The sequence below is a fragment of the Eleutherodactylus coqui genome, chromosome 3 (genome assembly GCF_035609145.1).
Source record: "Eleutherodactylus coqui strain aEleCoq1 chromosome 3, aEleCoq1.hap1, whole genome shotgun sequence".
Taxonomy (NCBI): Eukaryota; Metazoa; Chordata; class Amphibia; order Anura; family Eleutherodactylidae; genus Eleutherodactylus; species Eleutherodactylus coqui.
This window is the reverse complement of record NC_089839.1, coordinates 231,218,271-231,244,257: the sequence shown is the minus strand read 5'-3', so window position 1 is coordinate 231,244,257 and position 25,987 is coordinate 231,218,271. Positions and strand designations below refer to the sequence as shown.

The 25,987-nt window shown below is 44.0% G+C and overlaps 1 protein-coding gene across 1 annotated transcript; it reads left to right on the top strand.

The window, feature by feature from the left end:
* Positions 1 to 12,686: 12,686 nt before the first annotated feature.
* TMCO1 (transmembrane and coiled-coil domains 1) lies at positions 12,687 to 25,295 on the top strand. Its single transcript, XM_066597074.1, has 7 exons — positions 12,687 to 12,842; positions 14,347 to 14,424; positions 15,148 to 15,207; positions 16,546 to 16,592; positions 18,543 to 18,610; positions 20,357 to 20,501; positions 24,967 to 25,295. Exons 1-7 carry the CDS (start codon positions 12,773 to 12,775, stop codon positions 25,063 to 25,065), a joined length of 567 nt encoding a protein of 188 aa, XP_066453171.1. The 5' UTR covers positions 12,687 to 12,772; the 3' UTR covers positions 25,066 to 25,295.
* The last annotated feature ends 692 nt before the right edge of the window (positions 25,296 to 25,987 follow it).

Genomic DNA, 25,987 nt, shown 5'->3' with positions numbered 1-25,987 from the left:
AATCGTTTTTTTTTTAAATTTTCTTTTGCATTTCCTGTGTCGGCACTTATAGATGACGCGGGTCAATGGATCGGACAGCCTCCATTGACTTCAATGGAGGCTGTCTGCGCGGACTCTACGGCAAAATAGAGCCTGCTGCGATTTTTCTTCCACTTGTGGAATACGCAATTCGTATCCGTTAGTGTAAATGAAAAATTGAAAGTTCATGCCTTTTTTTTTTTTTTTTTTTTTTTTTTTAAATGCCTGGGTTTTGCCGTGGATCATCCGTGTCAACAGCTATCACGGAATCTGCAATCCGTTTACGTGAGAACAGCCTAAGGCTGCTTTCAGGTAAACATATTTTTACTTCATATCTGGTCTGTGTATTGTGAGCCCTGATATGGAGCAGATAGATATAGATATTATATGGTGTAAGTCCTCACTCACTGACTCCCCACTAATTCTCTAACTTCCTGGTGTTGTACAAACTTGAAATTTGGCACTGCCATTCTTTAGGTTCAAAATAGAAAAAGTAAACGGGTTGCAACTTCAATTTTCAAATCTAAGCATGAAAAACTGTGAAAATCCGCAATACATGAGGGCGTTCTTTTCTCAGAAACCATAAAGCCCAAGGAAATGAATTTTATACTGAGGAGAATCTACCTCCACTTTATGTGCAAATACTGGGGAGAATCTGACTGACCTCCTATGTGCATATACTGAAAGGCTGTGAAGTACATAAGGAAGCGGCCATGGACTGCAGGGATGGAGCATGCCATGAAGACCAAGAATGGGCTTCAACCTCTAGTCTGGGGTTAAATTTGAATAAAAACGGGTGTTACCTTTTAAGAGTAAAAATTGAGGAGACTGGGAGGGGTGGCACATTCTGCAGAGGAACATCGGTACCTGCAGTCTGAGGAGAATCTAACGCTCCTATGGGTATACATATTTTATTCCTCAGTTCCTCTGAAGTAACCATGACCTCATGAAATTTTCTGGGCAAGCAACCAGTAAACAATGGTACCAAATTAACTCTGGCGAAGCCAGGTATATTAGCTAGTATAAATATCTATTTACGAGGCTGCGTTATAAAAATGCAACATGTGCTATTTTTGAATGCAAAAACAAATACAGGTCAGTATTTGCCCAGTAGAAAATTTAAAAGGAATGACAGCAAATACAGATCAAACAATGATGAAATACTGCTGAGACTGCTTCACTGCCATCTGTAACACGTTTGTACAATGCAGAAACAGCAGACCTGCAAATCTGTTCAAGTGGAAAATCAAACTCCATAGTTTGCTACACAAGTGCTTTAATGCAAATCTGCATGCAATTTTTACTTGAACTAAGGACAGATTGACCATTATAACGGACACTAACAAACCGATCCTTAAAAATAAAACTACAGCATTCTGCACATGCCATAATGTCTATGTGCACGTCTCAACAACTGAAAACAGCAGGAAGGAAACGCATTTTTTCTTTTTTCACAACCCGAAAAACTTTACTAATAAACTATGGTCTGATTGTCATCCAAGTCACCGTTCTAGACAAAGACCATCTAACTAAAATAACATCTAAACAGTTGTACTGTCCAGATCTATTATTGTGCACATTGAGTAGACATCCACAGTACAAGGAGAAAAGGTAACATGAAGGACTGCTCCAATATAGTATCCTCGCCTTGATACTGCATGCTAGCAAGGTCCTCCTGAAGTTCATCCAACAATACCTGAGTGTAACAATAACTGAGATCGGGAGGGGTAACATCACTCCTAGCACCAAGAAGGTGAGTGAGGAGACTTATAAGGCCATCTCCCTTATTTGGATATGAACTGAGAAAAATGCCAGATGGTTTTTGTAAGGAAGAGGCACTTGAGATAACTTCTTCAACCTCAGATGGCTCATGGAGGAGGCATAAGTTGACCAACAGGTCTTTATTAAGCATGCAAACCTACTCCTGTACCAAATTTTATATAGTAAATAGAATAAAACAACCATTCAGAAAAACTTCACAGATGTATGGAAATTAACCAATTACACCATGGAGAATGCGAGCAATACCAAACCATGTACATACCCATCATGTCGTCATCTGACTGCACCTGGCATTTCGCACTATATTCTGTGCATGTGTGAACCTTCGCACATGCATGAACACAACTGCCAATGATCAAAAGCATTTTAAGTGCTCCAATAGCAACCCCTCGGTCAACTGATCGATTACCGATCACATGACTGGGAGAATTATAACATCGCTTTATCCCTTATTGCAGCCCATGTTGCTTAAATAACCTGGAGAATGCGAACAGTGGAACCCGCGTCTATAAGGGCAAAGGTCAATAATACTACAACTGGTCGACATTAACCATCTCAGAACTACACGTGCTAATATCCACCCAGGGGGACATACGCTAGTTGTACCAAATGGAAACTTGCAGACCATGTCTCAGCAAGACTGATTAAATGTGGTTTAAAAACGGATGTTCTATCAACATACAAAAAAATATAAAGAGAGTGTTATATGTGGTTTCATAATGAACCACCAGGAGAACACATACTCATTAGCCTATAGGTGGGGGGACAAAGAACACTACAACAGCTGCAGTAGCAGAACAGTAACAGAACCTTTAACAGCCACACCCAAGACGTGACTGAACAACACACCCCATAACATACAGGCAAAACAATCCAAAATGTCCTACCATAAACAGTTTTTACTATTCAATAAACACAAAAAAGTGCATCAAAAAGACATGCCCCAGATAGACCATCTGCAAATCCAGGCGTACGCACTCACAAAAGTTAGGGCCGGCAAACTCCATGGAAACAGGACACATGATAACTCGCCATACACAGAAGAATCCCTAAGCCTCAACCAGTCTAGCAAATCTAGAGCTGAAATGTATACTCTGTTAAGGCCCTTTGAGACATGCTATCCAATATAGAATTCCATGTTAATTCTTTCATTTTGAGCAATTTTACACAATTCTCCGCCTTTCTAGAAGTGGTAGATGATCTACTACCCTAAAGTGCAACTGATGTACAGAATGTGCCTTCTCAATGAAGTGTCTAGGGATCGGTAGGTCTATGGATTTAGTCCATATGGTGTTTTTTTATGTTTAACCCCTTCACGATGCGGCCCCTTTTTCTTTTTCCATTTTCGTTCCCCCCCCCCCCCTCCTTCAAAAAAGGGGATGGCTTGATAGGCAGTCTGCTAAGGCAGCCCTGGGGCCTTTCTAAAGGCCCCCGGCTGCAATGACACCTGCACGGCTCTCCCAATCTCACCGCGGGGGGCCGTGCGCGACCCGCGAACATCGTTCGGGGGATTTAAATGCCACTGTCAGAATTGACAGCGGCATTTAAATGGTTAATAGCCGCGATCGGCTTAAACAGTCGAAACACTGACTCCGTCGTATTTTTGTACAGCTGACTGATCTTGGCATTTCCCACTATACTCTGCACATGTGCAAACCTTCACAAATATTGCTGATATTCTCCATGGTGTTAGTGTAATTAATGTTAATTTCTATATATCTGTGAAGGTTGTTTCTTAATGGTTAATTGTCTTATACTATGTATATACTGAAGTGTTTGGATTGTACTGCTGACTACTTGTGACTTATTCGAGGAGAAGGCAAGAGAACATCAGAAAGACCGATCTGTATGTTTCATTAACTACACAAAGACCTTCAACTATATTAAAGCACTGGATGGCTACATTGGCAGTTTGTAATTATTCCCTTTCTATGCATTCTCCACTGCATTGGGGTTCTGATCCCTGATAAGCGTCATGCACAACTAAGTAATGCTCTAGCCACAGTTGTGCCCTAATCCAGCTAAACTTGCCTCGAAACACATTTTTTTGCTGGCTTTAAATTTTAAAGAATAAAAACCATTGTTTATCTTCAATTGTGCTTCAAGACTTTTTGGAGTGTTGCACCTAACACCAGTAGTTTTACCTGCCTCTCCATCTCTAGAGTTTCATTCAAACCTATTGATAACAGACAAAGTGGAAAATCCAAAACATCTCAATATCTTAAAATTATTCTTAACAATTTCCAAAGAAACAAGCAAGAAATCACATGTCTCCATCATGAACCTGTGAAACGCGTCTAGGAACACTATGCTGAAGAAACCTATTAGAAATGTTCAATGTGTGTTGATTACCTCTCTCTGTGTCCATATGATCAGCCCAATGTATTGTAGATCACAAAGCTACTGTAATATGTAAACAATATATCTAGACCCGCAATTCATATAATGTCTTAAAGGTATCTTTTCACCTGTTGTGGATTTAGTTACATATTTGATGTTATCCCAATCGAATGACAACACTTGCATCTAGCACCCCCACATATAAAAGATTCCATCGTAAATTCGACAGGTTAAACAGAAGGAGAAGTATTTTTTATTTGCGACCCATAATCCTTACCACTTGGGCGAGATGGTGCAATCATACCCCTCAACGTTGGGGCTTGCCTAAAAGTCAATACAGGTGTCCTTCCCAATACTGAATCATTTAACAATATTGGCCAACGGCTCTGAAGAATATCTCGAATCTCCCTATGTGATTAATTATATTGTGTTAAAATCTAATCGGACTATTCTCCCCTGTAGTTAAAGAGTTATCATGGGGCTTTAAGCAATTTCCCTGTGTGTCCCAACATATCTTTATCAGAGCATCATCAACCAAACTCTTAGGGGACCCCTTCTTCCTAAAATGTGTTTGTATAATAATTAATCAGAGAGGTATCTGTGAGATGAACAATTCCTTCCTATCCTTTTCATCTGACTATAAGGGTGCATTCACACGAACGTAGATCGGCTCGGTTTTCACGCCGAGCCGATATACGTTGTCCTCGTGTGCAGAGGGGGGAGGATGGAAGAGCCAGGGCCAGGAACTGTGCTCCCGCCCCCTCTCTGCCTCCTCTCCGCCCCTCTGCTCTATTTGCAATGGGGAGAGGCGGGACGGGGCGGGGCTAATTCCCGGACCTTAGCCCCCCCCCCCGTCCTGCCTCATTTCATTGCAAATAGTGCAGAGGGGCAGAGAGGGGGCGGGAGCACACTTCCTGGCCCTGGCTCTTCCATCCTCCCCCCCTGCACCCGAGGACAACGTATATCGGCTCGGCGTGAAAACCGAGCCGATATACGTTCGTGTGAATGCACCCTAAGTCATACTAGGCTACAATAATGGCAACATTTACAATTTAAATCACTATTAGTATCAACCTTCTTATATAATGTTTTTGTTTGTATAGTAAAATTCTCTATAAAAAGGTGTAAGTTTAAAAATATAACATCAGAGTGAGCGATATGGGCCGTTATGGTCAGACCCCAGTAATTAACATTGATTTCCTTAATAATATCATCTAAAACTGTGAAACTTTCCAAACTAAAATTAAATCATCAATAAAATTCTCTTTCCTCAAAAGTAGCCCATTTTCAGACTCAACCCCCCCATGAACAGATTAGCTCGGTGCATACCTGGTGCCCATTGCCATAGTCTTGATTTGTATAAAAAATTCATCCAAATATTTAAAATAATTGTAAGGATAAAAATTAATAGAATGTAAATAAAATCCCTCGGTGATGTGGGCCAAATTATCTACAGCCTTGAGGCCTAGCTTGTGTGGTATATGCACATGGGCAGGAGTAACGGATGTCACCAATATACACTAAATGGGGCACTGCTAGGGAAAAGTGATATGGAAAAGGACCTGGGGGACTAGTGGATTGTAGACTAAACTGGAGTAGCCAATGCCAGTCAGCAGCTGCAAAAGCTAATAAAGTCTTGGGGTGCATTAACCCCTTAATGACATGGCCTATTTTGGCGTTGAGGACTAAGCGATTTTTTGGTATTTTTCCATCTCCATTTTTCAAAAGCCATAACTTTTTTATTTTTCCATCGACGCGGCCGTATAAGGGCTTCTTTTTTGCATGGCGAGCTGTAGTTTTTATCGGTGTCACTTTTGGGTACATAGACTATATCGTAAAACTTTTATTATTTTTTTTTATGATAACAGGGAGAGAAAGCGCATCAATTCTGCCATAGATTTTTTTTTTATAGCGTTTATCATGCAGCATAAGTGACACACAAAATTTTTTCTGCGGGTTGGTACGGTTACAACAATACCAAAATTGTTATATTTTTTTTAGGTTTTTACACTTTTTTGCAATAAAACCCCCTTTTTTTAGAAATCTTTTTTTTTCTCTATAGCTGCATTCAAAGTCCTGTAACTTTTTTATTTTTCTATGTACGGAGCTCTATAGGGGCGTATTTTTTGCGAGACGAGCTGTAGTTTTTATTGGTACCATTTTGGGGAATGTACGGCTTTTTTGATCACTTTTATTGCATTTTTTGGGAGGCAAAATGCTAAAAATTAGCATTTTGCCTCTTTTTTAGCGTTTTTTTTTTACGGTTTTTGTCGTACAAAATAAAAAGCGTGTTCAACTTTTTGTACACGTTGTTACGGACGTGTCAATACCAAATATGTGGGGTTTTAATTTTTTTTTTACCTTTTTTATGCTAATATTAGAAAAAGCATAAAAAAAGGGGGTTTTTTACATTTTTTTTTACATTTTTCTTTTTTTTACGTTTTTCTTTTCTTTTTTTTACACTATTCGAGTCCCTCTGAGGGACTTGCAGCACTGTACCTATGATCGCTGTGATAAGGCATGGCAGAGCTACTGCTCTGCCATGCCTTATCGCTTATACAGCGATTATAGGCACAGGCAATACAAGACGCCAGTGTCTGGCGTCCTGTTGCCATGGTGACAGGCCAGGCTCCCGCGATAACATCGCGAGAGCCGGCCGGAGACACAGAGGGAGCGCGCTCTCCCTCTGTGACTGACAGCCGGCTCCCGCTGCGGGATAGTGCGGGATCTTATGTGATCTCGCGCTATCCCCAGGACATACTGGTACGTCCTGTTGCGGGAAGTACCAGGCTCCCAGAACGTACCGGTACGTCCTAGGGCGGGAAGGGGTTAAAAGAGGTATAGGGGCGAAGGACGAGAACATTATCCTCCCACTATATAAGACACTTGTCAGGCCTCACGTGGAATACTGTGTACAGTTCTGGTCACCGGTGCTCAGGAAAGATGTTACAGTGCTGGAGGGGGTTCAAAGAAGGGCAACTAAACTAATAAACGGAATGAGAGGACTGGAATACCCAGAGAGGCTATCAAAATTGGGATTATTTACTCTAGAAAAAAGACGGCCAAGGGGTGATCATATAACTATGTATAAATACATGAGGGGACAATACAAGGATCTCTCCCAAGATCTGTTTATACCCAGGACTGCGACGGTAATGAGAGGGCATCCGCTATGTCTAGAGGAAAGCAGGTTTCATCGCCAACACAGAAAGGGGTTCTTTACTGTAAGAACAGTTAGGCCTTGGAACTCTCTGCCTGAGGATGGGGTGATGGCAAAATCCATAGAGGAGTTTAAAAGGGGACTTGATGTCTTTCTGGAGCTGAAGGATATTACAGGATATAAATCTTAGGTTAATTGTTAATCCGGGTATACAGGCAGGTAGGAACTATTAGAGGTTGATCCAGGGAACAGTCTGATTGCCATTATGGAGTCGGGAAGGAATTGTTCCCCCAAAAGGGCTAATTAGCTTCTGCTCTTGTTTTTTTTTTTTTTGCCTTCCTCTGGATCAACAACACAGAAGGATAAACAGGCTGAACTAGATGGACATTGTCTTCTTTCGGCCTTACAAACTATCATCACAACTGTGAAGCTTGATGGAGGGAGCCCAGATGCCTTATGATCAATGAAGAAAAAATGATTTCTAACTTGTATCAAAACATTTTGTAGGAGCAGCAGTCCATGACCTGAAGCTGAAGAGGCGATGGATGATGTAACAAGACAGTGAGCCAGAGCACACAAGCATATCAACTAAAGAATGGTTGAAAAACAAGATTTGTATTAATGAATGTCCAAGTCAGAGATCTGAGTTTAACCCCATTGAGATGTTGTGGCATGATCTGAAGAAAGCTGTGCATACAAGGCATCACAGAAATATTGATGAACTGGAACACATCTGCAGAGAGGAACCGTCCAAAATTCCTCAACATTGTGCAACTTTAATTAGTAGCTACAGAGATCATTCTGTGGAGGTGATTGTTGCTGAAGGGTTATCTACAGGTTTTTAATTCAAGGGTTCTCTTACCTTTTTCTCCCTGCACTGTGGATGTTTACTGAAAGTGGTCAGTCATAAACATGATTTGTACAATCGTCTGTGTGTTGGTAGTGCAGTTAGATCATTTTTATCTTTAATTGTGACTAACAATCTAACAATCAGTAATTTTATTAGTTGTAATCAATGCAGAAACCCTGGTAATTACATGGGGTTCACTTATGCTGGGTTTACACGGGACAAATGCCTGCAAACAATGCCTGACACTCGTCCCTGTGAGTACTCGCTCACGTGTTCCTGCACGGGAGCTACTATCGCTGGCTCACTCACAGAGCGGCCAGCAGGGGGCCGGGGTGGCAGCAGGAGATTTCTCTTCTCTCGCTCCTCCACTCCTCTACATTGACATAACACAGCGTCCGTTCAGTACTGAATGGCCGCTAGTTACACTGAACAAGGCGCGATGAGCTCGTCGTCCATCGTTTATGCACCATAAACGATGGACAATCAGCTGATCGCTCCTCGTTCAGTTTAAATAGCGGCTGTTCAGTACTGAACAGCCATTGTGTTATGTCAATGGAGAGGGACGTGGGAGCGAAGGGAGAGAAATTTACTACTGCCACCCCGCTGAGAGCTAACGATACTAGCTCCCGTGCAGGTACATGGGAGCTAGTATGTGCGATGTATGTTTGCCCGATACTCGCCCCGTTTACAAGGGCCATTACATTTTTCATAACTGCAGCATATTTTGGAAAAACATCTGGCTTTTACCATCAAAAAATGAAAGTCATTGCTATATGTTTGCTGTAGGAAAATAAGGAGTTATTAAATGCAGGGCTGTTTTGTGTAGAATTTTTCCTAAATTTTGTTGTCTTTTTGGATCCATGATATTAAAAAAAAAGAAAAAAGTAAAAATGTGAGACAAAAAGAAAATGATAGTAAAGAAAAGTATGATCTTCATGACAATTTTTATTTCTCATAATTTTCAGGACATTAGTTAGCTAATTAGTTAATTTCATTGTCTGATCCAGATTCAAAAGTAGTCCAAGGGTATCTTCACAGCGTGTAGCCCTGGACGGTAGCTTTACTCATCCAAAAGTGAAATTATTCCTGTAAAATGACATCACTGTAGGCACAGAAAGCAGAATGGCGCAAAACAGCGCCAACAACACATTTCAGAGAACGTTTTGACTTTGAACCCCTTAATGAAGCGGCCCTTCTTTTTTCCATTTTTGTTTTTTCCGCCCCTTTAAAAAAAACGTAACTCCTTTATTTATCCATCGACGTCGCTGTATGAGGGCTTCTTTTCTGCGGGACGAGTTGTATTTTTCAGTGGTGCTATTTAATGTACCATATAATGTACTGAAAAACTTAAAAAAAATTCTAAGTGGAGTAAAATGAAAAATAAAAAAACAACATTCTGCCTTCTTTTTTCTTGTTTCTACGGCGCACAAACTGCAACAAAAATGACATGATAACTTTATTCTATGGGTCAGTACGATTACTGCGATATCAAACCTATGCCTCCTGCACACGGGCTGAAATTCTGCAGCGGGTAAACAAATCGTGGCATGTCCTATTTCTGTGCGAGCCTCGCAGAGGCCTGCACAGAAATATCACCACTCACGCGCTGGCTCTGCTCTGCGCATGCGTGACTGTGCGCCAGCTGGCACGTCGCTGTGAAGAGAGAGAAGACGCCGGACAGGTGAGTATAAGGTCAATACCAGGGCACGGGTCGCATCCCGCTGCAAGAATTCTCGCAGCGGGATCCGACCCGGCCGTGTGCAGGTGGTCTTATATAGTTTTTTTTGCTGTACTATTTTTTTTGAAAGACATTTCATTTTTTAAATTATTTTTTGCCGCTTCCTCTGCGTGCAATAACTTTTTGATTTTTCTATAGTTGTGCTAGGGCTCGTTTTTTGCGGGATGTCCTGTAGTTTGCGTTGGCACTATACACACCCCGACGCTGCAGGGCATAAATGTACGCCTTGCAGCGTTCAGGGGTTAAAAGGGTTCTGTCATTAAAACAAAAAATTCTATACTTACCTATTCCTCCCCCGTCATACTACATACCAGATCTACTTTATCTCACTGATCTTCTCCTGTCTGCTGCAGTCCGGGGTTGGGCGGGGGGTTCACCTCACCTCCAGCTGGCTGATTCTTCTCCTTCCTGTGAGGTTGCGTACATTGCCGGCAGTCTCCTTCCTGCCAGCCAATGTATGTTACGTTACAGTTACAGGCCAGCAGGGGGAGTCCCGATCTACTTCAGAGACTGCCCATGCGAGCTGTCTCGGCAATAGATCAGAATTCCTTCCTAGGCAGTAAACGCTACAGCACAGGGACGTGACCTTCACTGACCCAGCTGAAAGAGAATGCGAAGAATGCTGGCGTGTGCGGTGAGGTGACTGGGGCACTGCAGTAGCTCAGCGAGGAGAAGATGTGGTAAGGAGACTGACGGGGAGGAATAGGCGAGTATAGAATTTTGTTTAATGATAAAACCCCTTTAGGCCCCCTGTCCATGGGCGTTGCGGTATCCCATGGCGAATCTCAGCCGCGGGAGCCGCCGCCCGGGAGCTGGAGCCGGCAGACGGTTCTCCGCAGGTCAGCCTATCTGACAGATAGGCTGACCGCGGAGAATCGGGGCAATTCGCAGCTGCCGGCCGCGAGCGGAGGATAGCAATGATTCTCTGCTCGTGGACATGGGGCCGGCGCTTTCCATAGCATTTTTGTAACAGGTTTTATTAGCCTATTCTGTACATTTGTCTTAAAAAAAACCCCTTCTATCCAGCTAGGTGAAGACGGAGCTGAGAAATCTGTCTCTACCTCACTAAATAACAGTAGAGGGCGCTCCATTTAGATGTGTCTGCACCTGTTCTCCATAGAACAGCTGCAGACACCTTACCCATATTACATTTTTACCCATATTACATTTTATTAATAAGTGTCTGTAATATACACGATTTATTTTATTCTGCAGATGGCTTCTCTCCTCACAGCGCTCGCTCCCAGCTGGACCTGACAGGGGGTCAGTGCAGGGGGTGTACACTACTATATGTCACCACCTAATACAATGAACCCTTGTCAGTGCATTGAGTCCAGTAGGAAGTGAGGGCACGCTGTGAGGAGAGACGCCATCTGCAGAATAGAAGGGCTTCTCTCCTTCACAGTGTGGAAGGCAACACAATAGCAGTAAAACACTGGGGGTGGGGGGACACAGGGCTACAATAAATGATATATAATAGAGATACTTATTAATGAGCAGTTATTCTAGAGAGGACAGGTGCAGACAGCTTGACGGAGCGCCCTCTACTCTTAGCGCGGCTTCACACGAGCGTTTGTATAAATACGCTGGCCGCAGAGCAGCGTATTTGCGCATGAATGAGGTTTGGAGAAGGCTATAATTACTTCTTTGCACATGTCTGTGCATATTACTGTTTTTTTGCGCGTGCGGGACCAGTTCACATGCGTGTGACACACCCTTTCCGCAGCATTGAATGGCTATTAAAGCCTAATAAGGGCCAGCTGAATTCTTTCCCTGCGTTTTGCGCAGTGACTCACCCCTCCCCTTCCGTATTTGCTCACCTGTCATGGACGTATATTGCAGTTTTGCTGTGCAAAACGCAGAAAGAGCAAAACCTCTTTTATTGCGCAAAATGCACTTATGAGAACGAACCCGATGAAATCAATAGGTTCTATTCTGTGTTTAGCGTGTGTAAAAACGTGCGCACACACGCTCGTGTGAAGCCGCCCTTCTACAGATACCTAAAGACGGATTTCTCAGGTCTTCACCTGGCTGCATGGCATATGAGGGGTTCTCTAAGGCCGGTGTCACATGACTGGATTTGAATTGTGGATTCTGCGATCGTACGATCCGCGGTAACCTGCAGTTCAATCAATTACATTGGATTGAACAATTCGGCTTTTTCTTTAGCGTGTTGGAATGGCGTAATCCGGAAAATAAAACACAGCATGTTCCATTTTACCGCGGAATCTGGGACTATAGAGCCCATTGTGCACTACGGTCGCGGATATACCCACACCCCTGGAAATACACACCAAACAATGAGTGGGCGGTCATATGCAATATATTACGCAGTCGTCACCGGCCGGGCCGCGCTCACAGGTGGAACCCGACCCGTTTGTGGGAGCCCGGCCTAATAAAGACAGATTGATAAACCCTCTTGCAAAAAATGCTTAAAATCGCCTTTTTAGTACTTAAAAAAAAAAGTGCAGCGACTCTTTACCCATAATCCCCCCGCTGGCAGATTTTTGCTTCCCTTTTATAATATGCTGAGGTGTGTTCTAATGTCTGTTATCACATATGTGTGGACTTCATGCTTATTGCTTTACATTTGAGAAAATCTCAAAAAAGACAGGTTGCACATAGTAGCAGCAGGCAAGGTGTGCAACACATGTGCGGGGGCTACAGAAACTGTAGTCAGGGCAGCCATGCACAGTCTACCATTGAGTTGCCATTAGCAACCGCTTCTCCCTGTCTAGAGTGGATTTGCTGTAGGGAGGAGCTGCCGCTTTACGTCCACGTGTGCTTCCGCTCTCAGCAGCCTCTGACTTCCGGCAGAAGAGGGCGGTGACGTCACGGCGGCGCTCCCCGGCTTCCGTAGTTCGGCACTTCTCGCTCCGCTATAATGAGTACTATGTTCGCAGACACCGTGCTGATCGTGTTCATCTCGGTGTGCACTGCGCTGCTGGCCGAGGGTGAGTGCGGGGCAATGCGATGTCATTTTGGCCAGTGAAAAGCTGATGGATTTTCATGCACTGTTTTATCGTGCGTTTTTTTTCCTGCTCCGCACTTCCTGGTGCGTTTTTGCGTGTAGCGCCCATAGTAGCGCGTTAAACATGCATTGCACTCGCATGAATGATATTTACTGCGGAATCCATGGCGGGCGCCCGCACCGTGGATTTGCAGCCGATGCCCACCATAGCATGCCATGGGAAGGCGATTCTTCCTGCCCGCGAGTGGAAATCAATTTATGGCTTCAGCAAGTGGAGGAAAAATGGCAGCAGGTTCTGTTTTTCCACGGATTCCACACGGACGGCTTTTCTTGAAGTCAATGGAAGCTGGCCGATCCTCGCCTCTACCACAATGACCTTTTAGAAAGGTCGTGGGTTCCGTGTCAACCCTGGGCGATGACACGGGAAAGCAGGGGTTTCACAGAAGAAAAAAAAAAAGTCTTGACTGCGCATGTCTGACGGCGAGACCGACCAACCTATCCCCAGTGATGATTGTGGAAGAGCCGCGGGTCGGATGGCTTCCATTGAAGTTGCGGAATCTGCCTAAAAACAGCCTGCTGTGTAGTATTTTTTTTTTTCCCTCCGTGAGGGGAAAATTGCAATTGATTTCTGCACGTGTGCATGAAAAATCGCTTTTCCGTTGCACACTCTGGGCGGTATTCGCTTCCAGGGATGTGTTTTAAGAGAAAAAAAAAAAGCATACATGTGCGATGTAATTACGTATATTCTGCGTTTTGAACGCACCCGTAAAAAACTATAGGGCAGTGAAATAGAACATGCTGTGCTTTTGTTACACGCATGATATATTCGTAAATATACGCAAATGTGAGTGGAGCTATAATAATGTGCTTTTATTGAGACCAGTCACCGTGTATTATGCGTGTGCAATACGCAATAGAGATACGTTCGCGTGTGAGCCGCCATAGTTGGTAAGTTTAAAGGTCTGATCGGCTTCGCTAATTATTCCGATCTTTTGGCTACATGGTAGGAGCCCAGTAATGGAAGCCCTGGATCCAGTATTTCACCAACATGACTGGTGCCGGATGGACCTCCATTGGCTCCATTGGGATCCGGTCATGTCCGGCATCCTCACAGACAGCACACCACAGCGTGCTGGACTTGTACATGAAGTCTGCGGGGTGGATGCACTACTCCAACCCACCGACCTCTGCTGTGTAGAATCCTGTTGGTCCCCTCCAGGTCACGTGACCAGCGCTCTGACAACATTCCACAGGATTGGTTACGGTTGGGGTATTCATCATGTGACCTGGTGAAAGGTGCAGAATACCCAGCCTGCAGGGGGCGAGCTGCAGAACTGGGCTCTTCACAGCCGAGGTCCCTGATACAGTAATGAAGCATTCACTCTTGGGCTGGTTTGTTCTCAAGATCAGCGCAGGGGGGCTGGATGGTATTTTAACGGACGCCATTGTGACCAGGTTTGATTTAACCCTTTGTTCTCTCTCTCCAGGTATCACGTGGGTTTTAGTTTACAGGACAGATAAATACAAGAGGTTAAAAGCGGAAGTGGAAAAACAAAGTAAAAAATGTAAGTTCTGTTTCTGCTGTTTCCAGCTATCGGCATCAGGAATTATAACCACACCTGTAAGGGGCAATAGATGTATAGATTTGTGTAGGTGACTTCCCTCTTCTCACTGCTGCTTTAACCTCTTATAGATCAAGCTCGGTAAATATGCAGCACTTGGTTCTGGGCTTTAAAAGCCTCAGAAAGTGTCTGGTCCTTTTAGGATTGAAACAGCCTGGTCCTTAAGGGGTTAAAAATGTGCCATGTTTTTGTCCAAAAATTGGAAGCATTGATGTTTTGTGATTGGTATCTTTGTATAATGCCTTTTATTCCTGATCCTGGTCAGCGCCGCAGTTCACGTGTTTGCGTAATGGTGTGCGCTTCAGAGCAGCTGTTCTTGTTGTAAACTGCTTCAATCGTAATTTACCATTTTGCGGGCTTAGAACTGTTTTTTGCCAAACAATGTAGAAATAGCTATTTTCTGCCTATTTCTAGTTTTAAAGGGAACCTGTCAAATGCAGTAAGCACCATAAACTAAGTTTAGACTCGTCAAACAGGCCACTGAGTCCAAGGGTGTGCTGTACATACTGGCTTACCTCCCCGTCCCTTTGAAGCTGCCCCCTGGTCCGTGCGTTGGCCTTGCTGCACACTGGACACAGATGAGTCCGATGCAAACCTAATACACACTTATGAGATTGAGGAAAGGTTTACAACAGTTATTACTGACTGCCATGTTTTTTTTTTCAGTGGAAAAGAAAAAGGAAGCTATAACGGAATCGGCAGGCCGCACACAGAAGAAAAAAATAGGTATTCTTGCACAAACATTGAGGCGTTTAACTCCGTTTGTAGCATTCTTATGTGAAAGAGTAAGTACACTTTTCAGAAACTTTTGACACATCAGAGGGATGTCAAAAGTTTTGATCAGTGGGAGTCCTGCTGCCGAGACCTGCATTGATCCCTAGAACGAGGGGGGCTGCAGCTCTCGCCTGAGCACTGTACCCCTTGGTTGTCTTTGCTGCTTTTGGCCGCCTCCTTGCAGTTAAAGACTGTATATATAGAAGCTGTCAATACACTCCTATGAGGCCGTTTTCAGCTGCTGGGAGGAGCCAAAAAGCAGCAGAGACAACCAAGGGGTACAGCTCTCGCGTGAGAGCTGCATTCCCCTCGTTCTAGCAATCGGTGCGGGTCTCGGCAGCAGGACTCCCACTGATTAAAACTTTTGACATGTCAAAGTTTCTGAAAAGTGTAGTTACTCTTTCAGAGTTTCTTTACATAGGCAGGTGTGAGCTCGGTCCATGAAAACTGACAGATTTTTAGTGTGTATGATATGTTGTATGTTTTGTGTGTGCCTCTTCTATGTCCGTGTGTCATCCTTTATTAAAATGTATGTATTTTTACGCATGCAGAAAAATAAACCGCTTAAGGGAGCCAAATTTTTTTTATTTTGTTTTTTACTAGAATTTCTTGGCAACAATCCGTGAAAAACAAAGCGCCATCTGTGTGCACCCTGTTTTTATTGCACTGTAATTGACTTAAATGGGTGTTACTAATTACAAACAAAGATGGCCACACCGCTTCTATCTAATGAACGGAGTATACTAGTGTGCATCATTAGTCTAAGACACTGCACCTGCTTTGATAAACCAGTGCTGTCCACATGAGCGGTGCTGGCCAGTCAGAGCAGCATGCAATGTGTTCACTGCCAATGCATAGTAATGCACAGTGTACATCAAGTAGTCAGAGAAGCTGGTGCGGCTATCTTTGCTTGTTTGTCCTGGGCCGGAGGGTCGTTTTAAGTCTCTTTAACCCTTTCCAATCCACTGTCTGACCTCTGAAGACATTATGATTTAAAGCTGTACAGCTTCAATGTTTGAAGACATCTGTTGGGGTTCTCTTACTGTATATTACCAGCCTCTCTGCTGTCGGGGCCTATCCAAAGTGTCATCTCATGCAGTACTGGCTTTAGCCAGCAGATAGCGCTGTTGTATAACGGCAGAAAAAGAGTAAGCCCCCTAGGAAAACCAGGATACAACTTGGATTGGAAAAGGTTAATATGGCACAGACGCTACTCTGCAGAATTGTATAGTTATGCTAAAATGGAAGTAATATATCTCATTATGCTATAAAACTTTTTCATTATTCTAGAACGTCAGGAAGAGAAGCTGAAGAACAATAATCGGGATTTGTCTATGGTAAGTTACATTTGACCACAATGGTGTTTATGTGGAATTGCGTTCGCTGTCCTTGACATTATTTTGTTTACCACTGTTTCCTGTATTCTCATATTTACCCTTCATGAGTGAATTAAATGGCAATTTATCGCAATTTGGACAAACTTACATTAATGAGAAACTAAGTACGCCCTCTTTGAATTGTATGGTTTTACCTATCTGAACATAAGTGTTTGGTTCTCGGGTCTTTACACTTTGGATACTACAACCTCCCATAAACAACACTTAGTAACATGGGGTAACTTACTATTTATTTAACAAAAACTAAGCCAAAATACCAAAGCAGTGTGTGAATAATGAAGTACACCCCATGAATCAATAGCTTGTAGAACCACCTTCAGCGATAACTTGATGTAATCGGTTTCTGAATGACTTGATCAGTCTTTCTGGAGAAAGTTTGGCCACAGAACTTAACTCTGGTCATTGTGTGTGTCCTAAAATCGAGTGAGTAAAAAAGCAGATTTATGAAACCAATGGGTTTCCTTTCCATTAGTGATTGTTTTCAGTGATGTGATTTTGCTGTGATTTGATTATTTTTTTTTTTAAATTTATTTATTTATTTTTTATTTTTTTTCTCTTGCGGCAAAATCGCAATTGCCCATGTGGAACTATGCTAAGGGCTTATTCACACGAGCGTATATCGGCCGCAGTTTTCATGGTCTGCAGATATACTCTGTGATCTGATCACACAGGCGTATTCCCGTGGCGTAAAAGCGCCCGGCCGGCAAATATAGCACCAGCGCTTTTACGCTGAGCAGCAAAGATAGTCCTGGAATACTTGACCGCTGCATAGACTCCTATCAGAGCCAATTACAGTGGCTGGAGAAGGGAGGGAGTTTAGCAGTGTGACTGCTAAACTCCCTCCCCCGTCTCTCCTCCCCTTCCGCTGTTTGAAATAGAACGGGGGATGGGGGCCGAACTAAGCCCCACTCTGCCCCTTCCCATTGCTGGGTGCAGACAAGGGGTGGGGAGGGTGCTTAGCTCTGCCCCTGTCCCAACAACTCCCATTGCAAACAGCCAGCGGGAGGTGAGCCAGGGAGGGAAGGGGAGGCAACAGCATTGCGGCCTTAGCGTATATGTGACAGCCCCATGCTGCCTGTAGATGTTAGATTTGTGTGCCTGCTCACACATTTTTACGGTGCCGGCGGGCGCATGTAAAAACGCCTACGCTTGTGTGAAAGAGCCCTAAGGGTGTACGTTTTTCACACTGTTCTGCATTTTGGCATAGTTTAATTTGTTATGTGGGGGTTGTCTGAAGTTATATTTGCCTAATTTTAAGACTATCTTATGGCCCTTCTACGTGGGATGACGGGGTGATGAATGATACTAAATGGCATTTGTTAAAGGGGTTGCCTAGTTATGAGCTATTGATGACTTATCCTTATTGATGACAGGATAGGCTATGAATAGCGTATCAGTGGAGTTCTGCCACTTGTTACTCCTGCCAAAAAGCTGTTTGCTGGGCCACTGCACTCTTTTATGGAGATGATTTTTGTCAGAAGCAGCCAGTTCTCTTCCCACTGCAGTGGCCCAGCTTGGTATTGCTGACCATGTTGCCATTCATTTCAATTGGAACTTGGCCTGAAATGCCAAGCCAGACCACTACAGTGGGAATGGAGCCGTCTGCTTCCTGCACAAATCAGCCCTGTGCACGCTGGCCCATAGAAAAGTAGATCAGTAGGGGCACCAAGCGGTAAAACCCTGCTGATCTGGTATTGATGCCCTATCTTGAAGAAAGGCCATCAATAACTCAAAACTGGACAACCACTTTAACTGCATGTTCGAGGTCTCTTTTAGGAATGCTCTCAGGGGAAACCTCAGATGCACGCCTATATTACAGTGGGGAAGAAGCTTTGTACCTGTTGTATTGTAACTGGCTTAGTAAGAGCTCTGTGTTTGCTCCATTTGTAGGTCCGGATGAAGTCAATGTTTGCTATTGGCTTTTGCTTCACGGCTTTGATGGGCATGTTCAACTCAATGTAAGTTTGTGTTTGTTTTTTTCCCTCTCTGTAATGCATTACTACATTTGATTCACTGATACAATTCTTCAATTCCTAAACTGTCGTATTAAAATAGAAGGCTGTTGATTTCTGACTTTCCACCTTAGCTATCATCTCTATAGGTGGCTAAATCCTGTCTCATATTGTATTTTTTTGGACTAGAAGATGCACTTTTTAGCAACAAAAAAGTCGTGCTACAAAGTTTATGCTTCCTTTAGTCTGAAGTGAGGAGGGTCCAGCAGTGCCAGACTCTCCTCACCGCTGCTTTAGTGATCAGGCAGAACGCTGTGAGATCACTGAGGACTGTACAGTCTTCTCTCTCCCTGATCTGTGTGATCTATGCTGGGCAGGTGAAGAAATCAGCCATACCTCTGTGAGGTGCTCACCACCTATCCTGAAGGACCTGGAGCAGCAGTGAAATGAAAGGTCTGCATGTGGGTGTATAATGTGACTTCTGTTTGGGAAAGCAGTGCACTAGCCGCCTTTGCAGGAATTATTTGTGTTTAGGCAGAGCAATGCATCATTAAAGACAGATGGAGCAATTGTTTTGGGGTAGAAAGACTGTTCACAGCTCACTTGCTGTGAGGCTTTTTTTTACATGAGCGCATATCGGCCGGCCGTTTAAACAGCCGTCCGATATACGCTACGTTGGGAGTGAAAAATCTGATGAACGGGCGCACAAATCAAACTTTGGTTCATATGGCCTAGTGAGGCCGGCGCAAATGTGCCAAGCTCACCAGGCCATCGCCCATTTCCCCTACCTCCCCATTGCAGGCTCGCCTCTCGTTCCTCCCCGCTTGTTCTGTGCTATGGGAGGGGTCAGGATGGTGGTGGAGCTAAGCATTGGTCCGCCCCGCCTCCTCCCATTGATGGTTAATGACAAGGGGTGGGGAGAGGGCGGGTGCTTAGCTCCACCCCCATTCCGCCCCTTGTCCATAGCCCTCAATGAGAGGAGGTGGGGCAGGCCGGTGCTTAGCTCCACCCCTGCCCCCTCCCATTGCATAGAACCAGCAGGGAGGAACAAGAGGTAAGCCTGCACGGGGGGGGGGGGGGGGGGGGGGGGAGTACAGAGGGAGGGAGTTTAGCAGCCACGCTGCTAAACTCCCTCCCACCTACGGCCGCTGCCATGCAGTGGCTGACACATTCCGGCCCAAAATCTAGTTCCAGGACTATCTTTTGGGCCCGATGTAAAAAGGCCCGACGCTATATTGGCTTGCCCAGGCGTTTTTACCTTTCAGAAATACTCCCATGTGATCTGATGCATTGGAATCCAACACATCAGATCAGAGCGCATATCGGATGGGCCTTGAAAACTGCCTGCCGATATGCGCTCATGTGAAAGAAGCCTAAGTATGTGATTTCCACACAAGTCCTTATGCTTCAACACAATAGGTTGATTATCGCAGATTCTTCCTTCTGCTTATCTCATTTTTTGACGATCAAATTTGGTATCTCCATAATTTAAAAAAAAATTTTTTTATTATTATTAGGGCAAAAATTCAGTTGAGTTGGCAAGTGCTTCTATCTGTACTGGGAAGCGCTGCTAGTTCACACTTCCCATTATGCTGAGCGTTGCCCATACGAGATATCCCCATTATCTGACATTTCTGTTCATGGTCCCTACAGTTAGGTTATTGTAGTTCATCTCCTATAAAATGCAGATACTCATCTCAAAATTCATTGTACATTTTCTCATCTATTGATGGAATTTCTTACTCTTTTCAGTTTTGATGGTCGTGTTGTGGCAAAACTACCTTTCGTCCCCCTGTCCTATATTCAAGGACTATCGCACAGGAACCTCCTGGGAGAGGATTATACTGACTGCTCATTTATTTTCCTCTACATACTTTGCACTATGTCTATCCGGCAGGTAAGGAAGGTTATCTATCACTTGTGGTCCCACACCTTTGGAGGGTGGAGTGATGAAATAGTTGGTCGACTTCTCACCGAAGAATGAAAGTGTAGTTTTCTCCATCATATTTAGTATTTTATCCAGTGTATGACCGCAGTATACAGTACAACAATGTCCAGTGTGTACATAAGCTTCTGTGTAGCAGTAGAGGATACTCATGCAGCGGATGCTGGATTATAGAAGCCTTCCGTGCATTGTAGATATGTGCATGTGTCAAACTTAAGGCCCATGGGCCAAATCCAACCCTCCAAATGTTCCAAAAAAGCCTCGTAGATTTCTCCTGCATTCATGTGTAAATACGTATCATGAGTATTCGCTGCATATTTACACAATCCCGTACACTTTAACCCTTTGCAATCCAATTCTGGATTCAGGGTTTCCTAGGGGGCTTTCTCTTTCTGCCACTATACAATGGCGCCATCTGCTGGCTAGAGCCAGTACTGCAGTATGGGACATGCTGGAGAGGCCCCCGACAACAGAGCCGCCAGTAATATACAGTAAGAATACCCTGCCGGTCGTCTTCTGACATCGGAGCTGTACAGCCTTCAATCAGAATGTCTTCAGACGTCAGACAGTGGATTGGAAAGGGTTAATAGGACATTTTAGTCTCTATTAGAGACCAAAATAGGACATGCTGCAATTGCATGTCTGACTACTCCAATACAAATCAATGGCGCCTAAGCTGTCTGTATTACGCTCCTAAAAAATGTGTGCATAATATGACTTGCAAACACGCCGGTATGAATGAACCCCTGTAAGCGGTCCTTTGTAGGCAACCATAATGCTGATGTGGCCCTTGATAAAAATAAGTTTGACACCCCCGATGTATAGTCTGTACATGGGCGGTGTATTTGTGTGCTGTATGAGAATGCTTTTAACCAGGATCACAAGGTTTCTAGTCTGAGGTGTAATATGCGCCATTATCCGCAGTCTGCGTTGGTTAGACGCTTTCTTCTCACTGAGGCGGTTGTAGCATTTATTACCAAAACAAGAACAAAGAATGCAGACGCAGCACTTTGTCTCCTAACTTCTTAGATCTGAATAAGATCTGTCCGGGCCGGTTTATAAAGCTCTTTATTACCCAAATACAAGCCTTGATTGCTCTCACATCCTACTCGGTAACACTCTGAGCATCCTTCGCTGCAGGGGAAAGTGTCGTGTTCTCTTCTCAGGGAAGCACGTAGATCCTGTGTCTGAGCTTGACTTTTCCTGTTCCTTTGCAGACTGTGGGAATGCAGTTTTTAGGTGTGGTGCACTAATGTTGTGTTACCCTATATATGTAATATGTGTCCATATGTATCTGTTGGAACAGTTGTCAATACTCCAGTTCAGAAGGTTATAACCGTGTGCAGAAATATAAGGTGTGTTCACACTTGGCTGATTTGGTCGGTTTTTATCCCTTCAGTTTGAATTTAATTGAAAGGGTGAAATCTGCAGATCCACATCAAATCTGCTAGGTGTGAACGCACGCAGTGTTCACTGCTGGGTCCGCATCTGCAGGAATGGTGGTCCCTACCTCTCCCTTGTATTACCCGTTTATATCACTCTAAGCAAAATATACCATTTGTTTTCTGTTGCGCTAATGGAAACCAAAATTCATATGCTCCTTTTGGGGTAACGAGGATGGTGTTCACCCACAGGACTTGTTTACATGCGTAACTTACCGGGGTGTAATTTTCTTATTGGCGCTTAACATAAAACCTCATTGAAAAGTCCTAATACCCACCCCTACTGAAGCCATACATATGTGCGTCAACCCAAGCATAGCCTTTAGGTAGGGCTCCTCTAACTGAATATTTACTATTTTACCATTTGGATTTATACTGTGAAGTTGGTTGGAAAAAAACAAAAACTACAATCCACCATCCACAAGATAGGGGGTAACTATCTGAATAGTGGGGGTCTGACGGGATAGTTGAGGACGAGCAATTTGGCCATCCCAGTAGCCCTGAAATTAATGGAGCAGTAGCGCACACCACTTCATTTGGCGTATAGTTGCCTGATGGTCATCCCAGTCATTATGGCTCCTGTGCTTTTTACATAGGAGCAGTAGTCTACCAGAGAATGGAGGTGGAGCGGCCGGAGATCACTACTAAACAGGCAGTTGTTCAGGGATCGAGCAATGACCTTTTACACTGAGTGAGAAGCCGCTCTGTAGACATTGCATTTCATTGAGTTGAAGCGGTACAACTAACGTTTAGCAAGCGACATCTTCCTCGGTGCCTTGTGGGGGGCCATGTGTACATGGGCAGAGAGTCGACTAACACCCTGTGTAATGGTCTTTTTGGTCCCTCTTCACTCTCCCCACAGCCATCGCTGTAAAGACAGACACAATTATATAGTGTGCGTGCGTGCACACATTTTATATAGTCATACATCATATCCCACTCTTCTGTAATCCTTTTCCCATCTGCTTGTCTACTAGAAAATGTTTTAAGAAACACCCCTTTCCCAGTCATCGCATTAAAAAAATGTGAGAATTGGTATCTCTGTGCCCTGTGGCAAGTTGGGGTTACTTGCCTAGGATCTCTTGCTTACTTTCCCCTGCCCAGGGGTGGCAGCACCACAATGATGTCCAGAAACACAGGATAAAGTCCACATGCTGGTTCCTCCAGCATTTATTTCAGCATAGCAGCGTATTCAGTATACGTACATACATACATCATATACAACTTCGCACTGTTGTCCGTCACAGTGCTCACAGCAACACGTACCGCTTCCTTCAGCGGACCTTCCAGGAAGGTGGCTTCACCCCAACAGGCGATGAGCAAGGGGCTGCCTACCCCATGTCCGCTCCGTGCTTCCAGGTCCCTCACAGACCAGCACCAGGTCTATATAGACCTCAGGCCCCACAGGCCTCAATGGACCTAAGCTCCACAGGCTTCAAGGACACTGAGCTTGTGAGGGAAGGGAAATTTAACCTGTGTAGCCGCACCCTTGCAGGTACAGGTTAACTAAACCAATCACAGTGACTGTGCTCAGAGGCCCTCTACAGGCCACTCTTGCTACTGCACTATCACAGCCAATAAAGGTCCAGTTTATTAATACATCACATCATCCCACGTGGTGAACGATGTCGGGAATGAAAAATGCACAATGCCAAAATTGCGCTGCTTTTTTTTTTTTTTCCTTTTTGTTATCCCATCTCCAACAAAAATTGAATAAAAAGTGATCAAAAAAATCTTGTGCCCCAAAATGGTACCAATAAAAACTACAGGCCGCCCTGCAAAAAACAAGCCCTCACCCAGCTGCAGCAACAAGTCATAGGGGTTAAACGATGGCAACAGAAAGTGTGGTGTCGTGTTTTTTTTTTCTGTACTGTACTTTTATGTAATAAAAAAAAAAAATTATATAAATTTGGTATTGCAGTAATCATACTGATCCACAGAATAAAGATAACGTCACTTTTAGGCTGGGTTCCCACTGGGCGTAATTACCGTGGGATTTCTGTGCAGACTTTCTGCACGGAAATTCCGCCCATGGCTTTTCATCCCAGGATAAAGCAGCAAAGTGGACGAGATTTGCAAAAAGCTCATCCACACGCTGCGGCCGAGCCGTGCTGAAATTGACATGCTGCGTGGATTTCAAAGCTAGGGCATGTCTATTGTTTCCCCGTTTCCATGGCAGTCGCTCTCCTCTATGGGGGGAGATGGCCACAGTGGAATGCAAGCGGCAAAACTGCTTCAAAATCCGCAGCGAAAGGTTGCAGGTCTTGAAGCTGCATTTTTCCTGCGGAAATCTAGCGGTATTTCCGTGTGGTTGTTACGCTGGATTTCTGTCCTGTGTGAACCCAGCCTTGCTGTACCATGAATGCTGTCAAAACAAACACCCCAACCCTGCCATAGTGCAATAGATTTTTCTTTTTCTCCATTTCACCCACTGTACCAATTGAAAAGTGCATTTGATCCTGCAAAAAAAAAAAAAATCCCCCCCCCCCCCCCCCACCCCATGTAGCTATGATGCCAGAAAATATCATGTTAGGATTATTTGAAAGCGCAGATACTAGGACTGCAGAATATGACCTGGACATAGGAGCATCAATGAGCCTTGGGCTTAAGAGTTAAAGTAGCATTTTCTAATGTGCATAGTAAGCCTTGACTGTAACATTGTGTTACACATTAAGCATATTCTAAGGGAGGGCTATAGACCATGTAATGTCCCTCTAGGATATCCGGGATGCAAGTGAGGGAGATGTGTTGCTTCTGCAGCACCACATTGTGAAAGGTAACTACCCCAGCAAAGAAGAATCTGGTTTGGTGCATATCCTTAGTATAGACTGAGAATATGAGCCAAACCACAGTCTTCTGGCCTAGGGAAGCTACACTGCAGTTGGTGCCGCACAGGCTTATAATTTGCTATGCAGATGGGAGACGGTATAACAAGGAGCGGTAAGGTTAAATATATATTTTTTTATTGTCCGCAGAACATCCAGAAGATGCTGGGGCTCGCGCCCTCCCGGGCTGCTACGAAGCAAGCTGGAGGATTCTTGGGACCTCCTCCACAAGCCGGAAAGTTCTCTTAGTGGAACTAGAAGAAATTAGACCTTCATTACTGACTTTGTTATGTAGCCAAACCAATGACTTCCCTGCGCCACTAGTTTTTGAAGAGTAAACCCACACAATCATGTGTACAGTTTTTTAAACTGGAATGTTGAACAAATACTTGAGTCTTTTTTTTAAAGGAAATCTGTTCTCTGAAAAAGGTAGATAAATATTAAATGCATTTTTGTGTTTAAACACAATTTTTAAAGAACTTTAGGTGTCTTTAGTTGTTTTTACTTTGTTTAGTCACAATCTAGATTAAAAAAAACAAACAAAAAACCTCTAAAATCCTGCATTTTTGCCCATTGAGCAGAGGCCCTAATAACAGTCTGGTGCTTCCTGTTCTGTAGAGGAAGCTTTGCAGCAGCCATATCACTAAGGGCTCTCATATGGTCATTTACCCTGCACATACTGCTACATGTCGTTAAATCACTATCTTGGCATGAATGCACACGTAACTACACGCCAAGATGGTGTGTTGTGTTCTTTTTTTTGCGCTGTATGTGATAGGCACAATTCAAAGTAATGTAAAGATTAGTACTTTCGTATTACACCAGCAAAAGCCATGGATGTAATACACGGTAGAATACGCTTGTGTAAGAGAGCCCTAAGGGTGCTTCTTCCACGTAACAATTTAGCGTTTGCACAAGCAAATGATGTCTGAGTTCTCTCGCGCACCCTGTTTTTTTTCAGACAGCTAAGTGGTTCTCCTGCGCTAGTACAGTGAATGTCTGAATGATCATTATTAGAGATGAGTGAACGTGCTCATTTAGGAGAATTACTCGATCAAGCATCGCTTTTTTCGAGTAACTGCCTATTCGGGCGAAAAGATTCGGGGGGGTAGCAAGGGGAACAGGGGCGAGCTCTTTCTCTTTCCCCACCGCAACCCCCCGCTCCACCCCG

Coding starts and splice junctions, on each gene's coding strand:
- TMCO1 (XM_066597074.1), top strand. CDS start 12,773: ATGAGTACTATGTTCGCAGACACCGTGCTGATCGTGTTCATCTCGGTG. Junction 14,425..15,147: donor GGAAAAACAAAGTAAAAAAT/GTAAGTTCTGTT, acceptor TTTTTTTTTCAG/TGGAAAAGAAAAAGGAAGCT. Junction 20,502..24,966: donor GCACTATGTCTATCCGGCAG/GTAAGGAAGGTT, acceptor TATTGTCCGCAG/AACATCCAGAAGATGCTGGG.